General features: G+C 37.0%; 1 protein-coding gene across 5 annotated transcripts in view; it reads left to right on the top strand.

Annotated features, from left to right (window-relative positions):
• Positions 1 to 15,015, top strand: part of DOP1A (DOP1 leucine zipper like protein A) — a 114,027-nt gene that overhangs the window by 76,287 nt on the left and 22,725 nt on the right. For 4 of the 5 annotated variants that reach the window (XR_009506225.1, XR_009506228.1, XR_009506227.1 and 1 more), the window contains 7 exons: positions 366 to 466; positions 1,868 to 2,127; positions 3,714 to 5,703; positions 6,538 to 6,649; positions 6,756 to 6,938; positions 8,354 to 8,479; positions 13,041 to 13,175. Coding sequence is in view for 1 of the 5 variants with exons in the window: in XM_059941727.1 (XP_059797710.1) it covers positions 366 to 466; positions 1,868 to 2,127; positions 3,714 to 5,703; positions 6,538 to 6,649; positions 6,756 to 6,938; positions 8,354 to 8,479; positions 13,041 to 13,175 (2,907 nt within the window). In the remaining 4 variants the exon portion in view is untranslated. The remainder of the gene's footprint in view (positions 1 to 365; positions 467 to 1,867; positions 2,128 to 3,713; positions 5,704 to 6,537; positions 6,650 to 6,755; positions 6,939 to 8,353; positions 8,480 to 13,040; positions 13,176 to 15,015) is intronic. The other variant, XR_009506226.1, reaches the window with a different exon arrangement.

The raw sequence follows: 15,015 nt of genomic DNA, 5'->3' as shown, positions 1-15,015 counted from the left end.
GTGTATTTATATATTAAAATGAGGGGGAAAGTGCTTCCTATACTCAGAATATCATAACATGCACATTATTAGGTTTTTCCATCCCCTGTTATAAAGTAATCTAGTAAACTGATTACCTAAACTAAATAATAACTTATGTGGCAGCATGAGATGATCCTTTAGGTTTAATATTTCTTTATATATTTAAGTATTTTCCACTTTTCTACTTCCATAAAAAACACAGCTTATTTCATCGTGTGTTGGAGTTCTGTGAACATTGAACATAATACAACAAAATACTCTGTCTTAAATAACTACTTTGTTTATACTAAAATCACTTAATACCTTCAAAGGATAATAAAATAATCTCTCATATTCATCCTCAGAAAATAAGGATGGAAGCACATGCAAAATTTGCAGTTCTTTGGCATCTAACAAGGGACCTCCATATAAATAAGTCTTCATCTTTTGCACGGTCTTTTGACAGGTTGGTTACATTTTATATTCTGATATCTTAATGTTTCTTTTCTTGAATCCCCTGGCCTATTTGGTAGGGGAGAGAGAGCAGGGATAGGAGAGAGCAATTTGTGATTTTATAAAGAGAATTTATAAATTATTTTTTAAAATCTAAGCTGTATTAAAAGGCATGGCGTTTTCATTTATCTAACAGATTTTCACCTTTCATGCTCTGGAGCACCCAGTGCCCCTTCCTTTCATTTGATGACTTCATCAAGTTACTTCTATGTGCCAGGAGCCATTCTAGGTGTCAGGGTTACAGCAACAGATACAGCCTTCTTGAGTTTATATATATATTCACATTCATTGAAATTTCATATAAACAGTAGATTGTATAAGTGTTTCTCTAGTAATCATTCTCAGTCTTCTGCCTGAACCAGACTTATTAAAATCTACAGCAAAAATACTGACAAGACGCTTCCATGGATTAAAAAAATCTGTAGTTAACTGCCTGAGAGTTTGTCTAGACCACATAGATGACCCATACCCCAAATATGAGATTTGCAGTAACTTCCAAGGAGATGCCATTTATAGGTAAATTTACATGCATTGGCATAGATAGCAGTCTCAGCAAGTCTCATAGAGGTGGCCCCAAATCTAACTACGCTCAAGCCCCACTCAGGATCACATGTGGACTCTACTGGATGTTATTTCAGCTGATGGTTTTTCACGCAGCATCACCATTTTAAAACGGTCTGCTGTTGAACCCCTGTAATGAACTGGGCCCTGGGCCTAGGTACTTTACAGATACCATCTGTAATTTAATGACCGCCTGTCCTCATCATGTGAGGCGGTGAAGGCCCCAGTGAAGTTAAGTGATTTGCCCAAGATCGTTATACACGAGGTGAAGTGGATGGCCCAGATTTGAATCTTGGGTTGTCTGATTCCAAACTATACCTCCACACCTTTCACAGAAGGTCTTTCCTTAAATTAAGCACATCGCTTCAACTGGTAAAGAGAATGGGAGCAGAGGGGCACAGACCAACATGAAAGTAGTGTTGACTTGCAGACGGTTCAGTATTTGGTGCTGTGAACAGTAATATGTTGCTAAAACGAGACTAATTGTCTAAGGTTTTTTTTTTTTTCTGTTTTTTAGTATTTATCTTTTAAAAGTAATGTATGCTTGTGAAATTTCAAAAAACACAAGAAAAGAGAAAAAACTATTTCTCCTTTCTTATTGTATCTACTGAGACTGGGGATTAAGATTATTAAAATGCTGTGGTCAAAAGTTATTCTGAAGTATGATTACTTTAAAATAGTTAATTCAAAGCAAGAAACACAACTTATAGTAATGTTAATTTTAGAAAAATTAGAGTGTTACAATTAAAGTAGGTATTTTGCTCGTTGTTTTAATTATTGGTGTTTATTGTAGGTCACTGTTCATCATGTTAGATAGCCTTAACAGTCTCGATGGTTCCACCAGCTCTGTGGGACAAGCCTGGCTGAACCAAGTCCTGCAAAGACATGATATTGCAAGAGTTTTGGAACCACTGCTACTGCTCTTGCTTCATCCCAAAACTCAGAGGGTTTCAGTGCAGCGGGTACAAGCAGAACGTTATTGGAATAAGGCCCCCTGTTACCCCGGAGAAGAGAATGACAAGCATTTCATGCAAAACTTTTCCTGCAATAATGGTGAATATCACAAGGAAGTAGAACAGCTTTATTTAGAATTAAATTATTAAAATAAAATGAAAGGCGAACACAACAGTGATTGTCAGGAGAACCGAACGTGAGAATTTCTCCATGGACTGATGTTCTCCCCTCCGCGTGCACTAGCAGTGCTCACGTGGGCTGTGTCAGTATGTGCCTTATCAGTGACCATCACAGGGGACTTGGATCTCTGTTATCACTTGCTTCTTTCAGGGGAGGACTCGGTCCAGCTCTGGGCAGAAACATTCTTCAGTATTAACAAATAACCTTCAGAGTTTATAATCCTGGCCCTGCAAGGCTCTGTAGATACTTCACTGGGAATCTTTAGTAAGCTTATAATGCACGTTTATATTTCATGCGTCATTTTCCTCATCTGTAAAATAGGAATGATAATACCCACCTCTCAAGGCTTCATTGTGAATGTTAGATATAGTAATGTTTGTGACATGTTTAGTGCAGAGACTAGTGTAAATATAGTCTATTTGATATATTTGAATATATATTTGAATATTTGATAAATATTCTCCATTGCTGGAATAAAGTCCGCACTTCACAAATTGTCAAATGATACCCTCTGTAATAATACACTGATAATGGCCCACTTGGATTATTACACCTTAGGGACAAAAGACTCAATATTTCATTTGTATCTCTTGTCAAATAATCCCGTGAGGTCAGTAATGAAAGGTCATTTGAGCGAGCGGGAAGCTGACGCTTAGAAGGCTGTGGCTTTCTCACAGTCCCACAGCTGGTAGGCGGTGAAGCTAGAGCCAAACTGTCGTGCTCCTGCTTCATCATCAGTGTGTTTCTGCAGAGCCTTGCTTCCTTTCTCTAGCTGCCTTTCCACTGCTTCCCCTGAAGCTTCTAAGAACATGCTCTACCCTGCTTATTGCCAGAACTCTCGTGTTAGCGCTTTGCCTGCCATAGTTCCCGCCTGTCAGCTGAATTCTCATCTGTCCTCTGAGATCATTCTCAGACCTCACCTGTGGTGTCATGACGCTTTTCCTGAATTTGAAGCATCTGATTTTGCACTGCTTGCATGGAACTAAGCCTCTCTAAAAGAATGTCCCCCAAAAAGTACCGAAATGGATGTTTGTGATGCCCTGCTGGTTTTAAACTTCTTAGAGAGAACAGTGATGTCTTTTCCTTCCCTCACCCTCCTCTCCTGGTTTAGGGCCTTACTCAAACTAGATAATTCATAAATGCTTGCTGAATTTTATTAAAATCAAGAAGATTATGTATTTATTTATTAACTATATACGAAATGATTTTAAAAGGATGTCGTATTTGGGGATAAGGGGCAAAGTTTTATATTTTATCTGTTAAATGTGCTGTTTTGTTTAATTCAGTTGAATAATAGGCCTTCTAGTATTGAATTGTCTATTGAATTCTAGCTAATGGTCATCTACATAATTTTCTAACTTAAAAAGTCTAGCATATTAATAAATATTTTAATAGGAAAATATAAGGAGGTAATGAAAGTAATGATTAAAAATCTTGTTCAGTCTACATTTCAGTTATTTTAATATATTTTATATTTTTCCTTCACTCTTTTTCTCATATGCCAGTAAGCCAAGTACAACTCATTGCATCGAAAGGAAATGGTGAAAAGACGCTTACCATGGATGAAATAGAGAACTTCAGTCTTACTGTTAATCCATTAAGTGACAGACTGTCCCTTCTCAGTACCAGCAGTGAGACAATTCCAATGGTTGTGTCTGATTTTGATCTTCCAGACCAACAGATAGAAATACTTCAGAGTTCTGACTCTGGATGTTCTCAGTCCTCTGCTGGGGACAACTTGAGCTACGAAGTTGATCCTGAAAACGTGAATGCACAAGAGGATTCCCAGGTGCCAAACGCAGGCTCCGCAGATGAGGATGTTCAGCAGGTGGTCTTTGACCTGATATGTAAAGTCGTCAGTGGCCTCGAAGCAGAATCTGCATCAGCGCTATCTCAGTTAGAAATGGAAGACATGCCCCCAGAGGACAATGATGTAGATCCAGGCGAGGAGGTGATTGAAAGTGAAGATCAGTCCGCTCAGCAGAGTCAGACGGCTTTGCCGAGTGACGAAAATTCTCAGTTTTTGTCTGTGTCTGCAGAGGAAGGCTGTGAGTGTGCGCCGAACGGAATCTCCAGAAACAGCTCCTCACCTTGTATTTCAGGAACCACACAGATTTTCCATGACTCTGCTGTTGCTTCTACAGAAACCAGATCTAGACAGAGAAGTCACAGTAGTATTCAGTTCAGCTTCAAAGAAAAATTATCAGAAAAGGTCTCAGAGAAAGAAACAATTGTTAAGGAGTCAGGTAAACAACCAGGAGCAAAACCTAAAGTAAAACTTGCCAGAAAAAAGGATGATGACAAGAAAAAAACTTCAAATGAAAAACTCAAACAAACCAGTGTTTTCTTTAGTGATGGTCTGGATTTAGAGAACTGGTATAGCTGTGGAGAGGGAGAAATTTCTGAAATTGAGAGTGACATGGGTTCTCCAGGATCACGGAAATCTCCCAATTTCAACGTCCATCCACTCTATCAACATGTGCTTTTGTATCTCCAGTTGTATGATTCATCGAGGACTCTGTATGCTTTTTCTGCCATCAAGGCCATCTTGAAAACTAACCCCATTGCTTTTGTAAATGCCATTTCAACCACTAGTGTAAATAATGCATATACTCCTCAGTTGTCTCTGCTTCAGAATCTATTGGCCAGACACCGGATTTCTGTTATGGGCAAAGATTTTTATAGTCACATTCCTGTGGACTCGAATCATAACTTCCGGAGTTCTATGTACATAGAAATCCTTATTTCCCTCTGCTTATATTATATGCGTAGCCATTACCCAACTCATGTCAAGGTCACGTCACAAGATTTAATAGGCAATCGGAACATGCAGATGATGAGCATCGAAATTTTGACACTCCTCTTTACTGAGCTGGCAAAAGTCATAGAAAGCTCTGCAAAAGGTTTCCCTAGTTTTATCTCTGATATGTTATCTAAGTGCAAAGTTCAGAAAGTGATTCTTCACTGTTTGCTGTCATCTATCTTTAGTGCACAGAAATGGCACAGTGAAAAGATGGCAGGTAAGAACGTGGTTGCTGTGGAAGAAGGTTTCTCAGAGGACAGCCTGATCAATTTCTCAGAAGATGAATTTGACAATGGCAGCACACTCCAGTCACAGCTTCTTAAAGTGCTTCAGAGGCTCATTGTTCTAGAACACAGGGTAATGACTATCCCTGAAGAGAATGAAACAGGTTTTGATTTTGTGGTATCTGATCTGGAACACCTCAATCCCCATCAGCCCATGACTTCTCTTCAGTATTTGCACGCCCAGCCAATCACATCTCAAGGCATGTTCCTCTGTGCGGTGATACGAGCTTTACATCAACACTGTGCTTGTAAGATGCACCCACAGTGGATTGGTTTAATCACATCTACTCTGCCGTACATGGGAAAAGTTCTGCAGAGAGTGGTTGTTTCTGTGACACTACAGCTTTGCAGAAATCTAGATAACCTAATTCAACAGTACAAATATGAAACAGGATTATCTGATAGTAGGTAAGGGATGATTTTTAATTTTGTCATTAACATTTTTTACATATATTGCTGCTTAATCATCTAGTAAGTCAGTTGCGATTTGGGGAAGTAAATTAGTGGTTATCATTAGGTTACAAACTACCTTATTTTCATAAAGAAGAACATTGAGGAAGAGTATCAACAAAAGAATCAGGAGTGGAAAACAGAAGGAATATATAAACAGGACTTTTTTCTCTTAAGAGCTGAAATTAATTTTGATGCTCTTAACAGAGCTGGCAAAAGTAATAGAAAGCTCAGCAAAGGGTTTCCCTGGTTTAATCTGATGTGTTTAAGTGCAAATTAATTTCACACTAAAATTAATTTAAAATTACAAATAATTCTTTTCCCATCTGGTTTTACTTCTCGTTTAGGATTTTCATAGTTTGGTGGTGAATTTTATCTGTATCCCCAGGCCATGTTCAAAATTAATCTGTCAAAATTATCCAGATGTTTAATAGACTAGTGTCTGGTTTATCTCCTGTATAATCTCAGGTACTAGATATAAAATATAAGAAAACTGCCTGTATCCTTTAATATTGATATGCCTGCCATTACATGGTTGCTAGAGATTTACTGGCTGTATTTTATTTTGTATAGACTTTATTATCCAAAAAGAACTTTAGTACATTTAATGTGACTCACTTATTTTATTAGATGAGGATATAAAATCTCCTAATTTATTCATTTAGTTATTTATTTATATAATATTTATTGAGCACTTACTGTGTGCCTGTCACATGCTGGACATTTACTACTGATAAAACACGAACTTCTCTTTCACAGAACTTGTGTTCAAATGGATACATTTTATTTCAGGCCTCTGTGGATGGCATCAATTATTCCACCAGATATGATTCTTACCCTTTTGGAAGGGATCACAGCCATTATCCACTACTGTTTGTTGGACCCTACTACACAGTATCACCAAGTAAGACCACACAAATATTTGACTGCTTTTTAAAGACTATGAGACCTAATAAGTCCCATTTGTAAACCTCAGGAAGTGATATGTTTTCTTCCCCCAATTTTAATAGCTTTTGGTCAATGTAGACCAGAAACACCTGTTCGAAGCCCGCAGTGGAATCCTCTCAATCCTTCACATGATCATGTCCTCTGTGACACTGCTTTGGAGCGTACTGCATCAGGCCGATTCTTCGGAAAAGATAACGATTGCTGCATCCGCCTCTGTTACCACCATTAATCTTGGAGCCACAAAGGTTAGATAATTCACACTTCATCTTTGGTGCTCAAGAGGCTATTTGAGGATTCTCCCAAAGATTATGTTCTGAATTTGTGAATAATTTGAGTAGTATTTATGATACTCTGCATGGATTGTGTAATTAGTTATCAAGTAATTTTTTTAACCATTTTATTGAAATGACATAACACAAAATTCACCCTTTTTAAGCATATATAATTCAATGTTTGTTTTTGTTTTTGTTTTGTTTTTTAGTAAATTTACAGAGCTGTAGTACTGTCACCACACTCTAATGTTTGAGCATACCCCTCACCACAGAAAGATGCCTCATGCCCATCTGGAGCCCCTCGGTTCCCATCCCTAACCACAATCAACCACTCATCTGTTTTCTCTGTACATCGATTTGCTTTTTCTGGCCATTTCCTATAAATGGAATTATACATTATTTGGTCTTTTGTGTCTAGCTTCTTTCATGTGACATAATATTTTTGAGGTTCATTCATACATGTTATAACTTTGTTCCTTTTTTTAAGACATTTCAAGCTGACATTTTAATATGCAAATCTCTCCTGGAAAACAGTTTAGCAATATGTACAGAGATCTTTAAGTTTCATAGTCTTTGACCTAGTAATCTACTTTAGTAATGAATTCTAAGGTAATCAAAATTATGTAAGTATATACATAAAATATTTATTATAGCCTTATTTAATGGCAGGAAAAAGAGAGATCCTAAACAATAAGGGAATGGTTAAATAAATTATCTGTTCAGTGTTACATTATGTAGCCACTAATGTCGTGGTTTTGAAGAATTCTTAGTGGATGGAAAGTGCTTAAAAGTTTAGTGAAACAGGGATGTTACATAATTAAACAAATATTGTATTTCTAATTATGTAAAAAAAATTTATCTGCAGAAAAAGGAATAAAGAAAATTCACGTGTTAATAGTGATTATCTTAGGATGATGAGGTTAATGGTTGATTTAAAAAAAGTGTTTTTCTTCTTATACTCTTAGGTATTTTCCAAATTTTCTACTTTATATTTAGAGGGAAATTATGTGAATGTTTAAAAGCACGTTACGCTATGGCAGGTTGTCAAATTGATATCCCGCAATTACCTAATCTTGCTCCTAGACCTGACTTCCTAGATCTGAGAGTCATGGGAGCACACCGGGCACCGCGGGGGAGGGTAGAAGTCATTAGAAAATTTTATTTAAGTCCTGATGTTTGGATTAAACTATTATAGGGGCTTTTTTTTCCTTTTGAATTAAAATGACCATGGTTGCATCTCTTAACACTATTAAAGTTTCCTCTACCATTATTTAGGTAGTAAAACATACAAGTTCTGTATATTATTTCAAGAAAAACTAAAAGTACAGTCCAGTTATTAATGCTTCCATAATTTTTAATTCACTTGTCATTTGCTTAAATTTTTTTAGAACTTGAGACAGCAGATCCTAGAATTATTGGGGCCCATTTCAATGAATCATGGTGTTCACTTTATGGCTGCCATCGCCTTTGTATGGAATGAAAGAAGACAGAACAAAACCACCACTAGGACCAAGGTATGTGTTTGTCTTTTCATTTGGTAAACATATGGTGAGCACATGCTGATTTTCAATTCTCCATTAGTTGCAGTGGGGCTGGGATAGGGTGGGTGGTGGAAAGGCAACAACTTTGTGTACAGGTTTAGATAATGATACATTGCCTAAATTTCTTAAATAAATATAAAAGATATTTTATGTGAAGACAAGTAATTAATATGATATTAAAACTGTAGCTGTATTTTACATAGAAATGGTAATATAATACAATGTGTTTTTTAAATGATAGTCATTCAGGGCACAGAGCAAGAATATGGAGAGAAATTTTCATCTTGACTAGTTTTTCATTACAATGTGACTGCTTAAATCATTTCTAAATGTAATTCATATGTTGTCTTTGGATTATGTATGTGAAAATTTTGTTGCTTTGTGGGTTTGAAAGCTCAAAAAAGTGTTCTGGGACTTCACCGGTAGTCCAGTGGTTAAGAATCCACCTTCCAATGCACGGGATGCGGGTTCGATCCCTGGTTGGGGAACTAAGATCTCACATGCCGTGGAGCAACTAAGCCCGTGCACCACAACCAGAGAGCCCATATGCCGCAACTACAGAGCCCACATGCTCTGGAGCCCGTGCACCACGACTAGAGAGAAACCCACGTGCCACAACTAGAGAGAAGCCTGCGCGCCGCAGAGAAAAGATCCCACGTGCCACCACTAAGACCCGACGCAGCCAAAAATAAATGAAATTAATAGATAAATTTGTTTTAATCTGAAAAAAAAAAAAGCTCAAAAAAGTGTTCTATATTGGATATAAATACTAACTCATTAGAATACTAAGGCTATTAAATAATTTATGTTCCCATAAGATACATGATTTGTCCAGCTAAAGGTTTCTAATCTGTTATTTTTGTGCTGATTTCACATTACATGTAGGCTGACATTTCTAAAGTAATAAAAATAAACATTCCCACTTATATGACATTTTGCATGTGACGATTCAGTAGTAGATATTACATTGGACAGAACTGAGATCCTAGACTATTTAAAATCAGTCAAGCACACGTGGTTTAACATGGCAAATTGAACACATGCATTTTTCTCTGCTTTCTTCCCAAAAATGAGAGTAAAAAAATTTTAAATGGCAAAACCCACAATGACAAAAAAATTGGGAGAGGTCACCACAAAAATATCAGAAGAGTCAACAAAATTTTGCAAGATGAAAAACACATGTCTGAGTTGTAATTGACTTGGATATCAATATCAGCTTTCTCTGCTCTACTAAGTTGCTGCAAGAAGGGGATCAGTTCCCACTGTAAAACTATAGACAGTTTCTGGAAGTAGAAGTATCAGGTACTTCTTAAAGGCAGAGAGTTAGGATGGGGCTGAAATCTGGAGGACTGATTGAGAGTTTATAGATCCCTTTTTCCCAACCCAAGCAACCAACCACCCACTTCTCTTACCCTACCCCATCAGGAGACTGGAGTCAAGTTTACTATGTGAAGAGTTTATCAAGAGAGGCTCTTGGGCTTACTCGGTGGTGCAGTGGTTAAGAATCCGCCTGCCAATGCAGGGGACATGGGTTCAAGCCCTGGTCCGGGAAGATCCCAGATGCCTCAGAGCAACTAAACCCATGCACTACAGCTACTGAGCCTGTACTCTAGAGCCCGCGAGCCGCAACTACTGAGCCCACGCACCACAACTACTGATGCCCACATGCCTAGAGCCTGTGCTCCACAGCAAGAGAAGCCACTGCAATGAGAAGCCCGTGCACCGCAACGAAGAGTAGCCCCTGCTCGCTGCAACTAGAGAAAGCCTGCTCGCAGCAACAAAGACCCAATGCAACCAAAAATAAATTAATTAATTAAAAAAAAAAAGAGGGGCTCTTGACCCAAGGGCATAAGGTTGACACAGGTAGAAATTAGACTTCATGCTGAAACCAGCATTCAAAAGTCTACATTTTGAAAAATGGGAATCACCCTCACCCCAGTGAGATGGCAGGAAGCTATTATGTCCCCTCAGGTAGGAGTTTGGAGGATTCCTCTCTAGGAAAATGACCTGACCAAGAAAAAAGATCTGTAGCTACTGAAGTTTTTGAGTCTCCTAGCAAAAACAAACTAGGCTGCTATCACCACACAGGAAGGCCCACCTATCCAGTAGTCCTGCACACAAATGCTTGAGTTCCCATCATGTTTTACTTTCTTTTTGAAAGGCAATAGTAACATAGTTGTTAAGAGCACAGACTTTGAAACCAGATCTCTGGGGTTCAAATATTGACTTCTCCACTCACTAACTATATGACTTCTTCAGGGTAGCAATACTACTTCATGGGGTTGTGAGAATCAGAAAAAAAGTGAGAGAGAGAGAGAGAGAGAGAGAGAGGGAGGGAGGGAAGGAGGGAAAGAGGAAGGGAAGAAGGAAAAATATATATATGGCACTTACCAATGCACAGCACTTAATAAGCACTCTGTAAATATATATATATAGTTATATTATTATTACTCACATTTAAAATTGATAGAGAGCCAAGTCATATGAAGAAAGTCTCAAAAAATTAGACAAAGACCGAAACAACTAAATAGAGAAAGTCAAAAGAAACAATGCAGGTAACAGAAGAAAATGTAAATAATAGTAATGTCCTTCAAGAGGTAAAACCATACTGCCTCCATGAAATAAGAAGAGATTATAAGAAAGACTATTGCAAAATTTTTAAATTATCCTGAATGTTAAAAATTTTTATAGCAGAAGCAAAACAAAATCAGTTATTAAGGGTTGGAAAGTGAAAGTAGATAAATACCAAATATAGAATGTAAATTTAGAGATATGGAAAAATAGGTGATAGGAGATTTAAAAATTAGGGAAATGATACCAGAGGCTCAATATCTTTTTGAAGAAAGAAGGAATAGAAAAAATGAGGGGAGAAAAGTATCAAAGAAATAGTACAAGCGAATTCCGCAGAAATGAAGGAAATGAGTTTCTGCAGGCACTGTAAAAAGAGATCTACCTACATAAAGATCAGCAAGTAATTTCAAAACACTGAAGATAAAAAGGAGATCTGACAGTCTTCTAAAGAGAAAATACTGGTCATATTCAATGGAATAATGATAAGACTTGTCAACAGCAGCACTAGAAATTATGATGGGAAAATTAGTTTCAATCTATAATTCTAACCGAGCCAAACTGTCACTCAAGTGAGTTTTGACCATGAAATGTCTCAAAAAAACAAAAAAATTGTGATCAATTCACCCTTTCTCAGCTATCATAAGATGTATCTCCACCAGAGGAGGAAAAAAACAAGAAAGAAGGCAACATGGGATCCAAGAAATAGGAGTTCCAACACAGAAGAAAAGGAAAGGGAATCTTTAAGACTGATGGTCACAGGAGAGATATCAAGATGTTACTGTATAGCAAGCCTAGAGAGTACCAACCCAAGTAGAAGGTAGAGAGATTAATTATCTGATGTTTTTGAATACGCAATTAGAGGACATTTACCGTCTTTGGCATGTTTGTGGATGAACACGTGATAGAGAAAACCAAGCAAACAAAAATAGTGCAAACACACAAATGCACGTGTGTGTGCACACACACTTCCGTTAAACACATTGTGACAATTAAGGAAGTTTTTTTTAATAAAGGTAGAAGACTCCAACTGAAGTCATACTGCTTGGTGATGACCATGTTTTCTTGTATATACTTTCAGATTTTTAAACACATTTACATATAAAATATTATGAATACAGGCATTGTATTCCTTTCCATTGATGTATATTCATTTATTTCATCCATCTGCTGGTTGATATACAATTATTCATACATCTTTTATTTTTTTCATCATGATTGTAGTGAAAAGAGGAAATTTATATACAAAATATGCATAAATAATTCTTCATATCATAAACAACTCTGAAATGAATGAAAGTGCATACATAGTTCATCATATCCAGTGTTTCTTTGTGGAAATCCTTAAAAAAATTAAATTAAAAACAATTATATTTCTTTGAGGCAAATTATTAATCTAGACTCATTGAACCTTATCATTGGAATGAATAATGAAAACTATTTTAAAGATTGGCAAAAGAAAACAGTTTAACTCTAGGGAAAACAAAAAGTTGTACAAGAAAAGACATGCAGTGATAATACACAGCATAACCATAAGTAGTCATGTGAACCCTAGATGTTGATTTAAATGAAGTTATGATGTAACTACGTTGGGAGGATAGGGAGAAAAGTGTAAGAGAGCTAAACCTTTGTCTTCTAAAGTAGGAAGTCAGTAGATGATGTGTAAAATTAAAGAAAATATTGTGAAGTAGGAAAAGTAATAACAGTGTATATTAGAAATCATAGAAAAGAGCTAAGAGTTGAGCATTGTTGCTTTGGGGCATGAGAAGTGCGAGGGCACTGCTATTTTGTCTTAAAAGCCTTCTTGTCCTATTTGATTTTTTGAAATGATGTACAGGTATTATATTGATAAAACAAGAAATTTTACCTAAAGAAAAGGCCATAAAATATTCTCTCAATTCTGTGATTTGTCTTAAAAGACTTAAATATACACGTACATAAGTGAATACAATGACGTGTTCCCCAGGTTATTCCTGCAGCCAGTGAAGAACAGCTTTTACTAGTAGAACTGGTTCGTTCAATCAGTGTCATGAGAGCAGAAACTGTCATACAGACTGTGAAGGAAGTTTTAAAGCAGCCCCCAGCCATAGCCAAGGACAAGGTAAGAAGAACTTTGATTTGTTTACAGTTGTATTTCAGAAATGACCCTGGTAGGTAAGATATTTTTTGTACAATACATTCTCTTATTTAAAAGGATTGCAGAAATGACTGCATGTGTTCCTCGAATCGCCCTAATAAAAACAGTTCTCAGTATCTGCAGCGACTTGCTGCTGTGATCATCCCTGTGGCCAGTGAAGAGCCGTTCACTGCTCATAGCTCTCCATATGTACATCTAAGGCAGTTAGGAGCTGTGTGACCAAATTCTTAGGTGAAATTTTCCTGGTCATGTAAAGGAAGAGCACAGAAGCCAGAGCCCAAGGGCTGTTTACCTCAGTTGTTGCCTTTTTCACAGCTTCTTACTGCATCCTCTTCAGAATGAATGTCTCAAGTCTGTAAACTCCCCACATTTTGCCATAACCTTAGTTCTAGTCAGTGTCATTTCTTGACCATGTACAAACTGCTTTGCAAGGGCTACCAAAAAATGAATAACGAAGTCTCTACATTCACAATGCATTGTCTCTAGTTAGGCAGACATAAAAGTCTACAAATTAATAAAGTTATGGACTTTTCTACTTTTTTTGCTCTTTGTTCCAGCAACACTAAGAGGTCCTATTTTCTTAAAAAATATTTACCAACTGAAAGCATTAGATTTTAAGCCAAGGCAAAATAGACCTAATCACTTCCTTAAAAGAATTATTACACATATCTGAAAATATTAAATTATTTTTTCTGTTGCCTGAAGAGTGTACTACTTGTGTGTGTGAATAACCAGTGTCCTTATTAACTTTTTTTTCTACTGTGAGTTTATTTTTTTTTAATTTAATTTAATTTAATTTTTTTAACATCTTTATTGGAGTATAATTGCTTTACAATGGTGTGTTAGTTTCTGCTTTATAACAAAGTGTATCAGCTATACACATACATATGTCCCCATATCTCTTCCCTCTTGCATCTCCCTCCCTCCCACCCTCCCTATCCCACCCCTCTAGGTGGTCACAAAGCACCAAGCTGATCTCCCTGTGCTATGTGGCTGCTTCCCACTAGCTAGCTATTTTACGTTTGGTAGTGTATATATGTCCATGCCACTGTCTCACTTTGTCCCAGCTTACCCTTCCCCCTCCCCGTATCCTCAAGTCCATTCTGTAGTAGGTCTGCATCTTTATTCCCATCTTGCCCCTAGGTTCTTCTGATCATTTTTTTTTCTTTTTTTTAGATTCCATATATATGTGTTAGCATATGGTATTTGTTTTTCTCTTTCTGACTTACTTCACTCTGTATGACAGTCTCTAGGTCCATCCACCTCACTACAAATAACTCAGTTTTGTTCCTTTTTATGGCTGAGTAATATTCCATTGTATATATGTACCACATCTTCTTTATCCATTCATCTGTTGATGGACACTTAGGTTGCTTCCATGTCCTGGCTATTGTAAATAGACCTGCAATGAACATTTTGGTACATGACTCTTTTTGAATTATGGTTTTCTCAGGGTATATGCCCAGTAGTGGGATTGCTGGGTCATATGGTAGTTCTATTTTTAGTTTTTTAAGGAACCTCCACACTGTTCTCCATAGTGGCTGTATCAATTTACATTCCCACCAACAGTGCAAGAGGGTTCCCTTTTCTCCGCACCCTCTCCAGCATTTATTGTTTGTAGATTTTTTTATGATGGCCATTCTGACCGGTGTGAGATGATATCTCATTGTAGTTTTGATTTGCATTTCTCTAATGATTAATGATGTTGAGCATTCTTTCATGTGTTTGTTGGCAATCTGTATATTTTCTTTGGAGAAATGTCTATTTAGGTCTTCTGCCCATTTTTGGATTGGGTTGTTTGTTT

Source organism: Balaenoptera ricei, chromosome 12 (genome assembly GCF_028023285.1).
Source record: "Balaenoptera ricei isolate mBalRic1 chromosome 12, mBalRic1.hap2, whole genome shotgun sequence".
In the NCBI taxonomy this organism is placed as follows: Eukaryota; Metazoa; Chordata; class Mammalia; order Artiodactyla; family Balaenopteridae; genus Balaenoptera; species Balaenoptera ricei.
The sequence above is the reverse complement of the archived record's forward strand: the minus strand, read 5'-3'. Positions and strand labels throughout refer to the sequence as shown.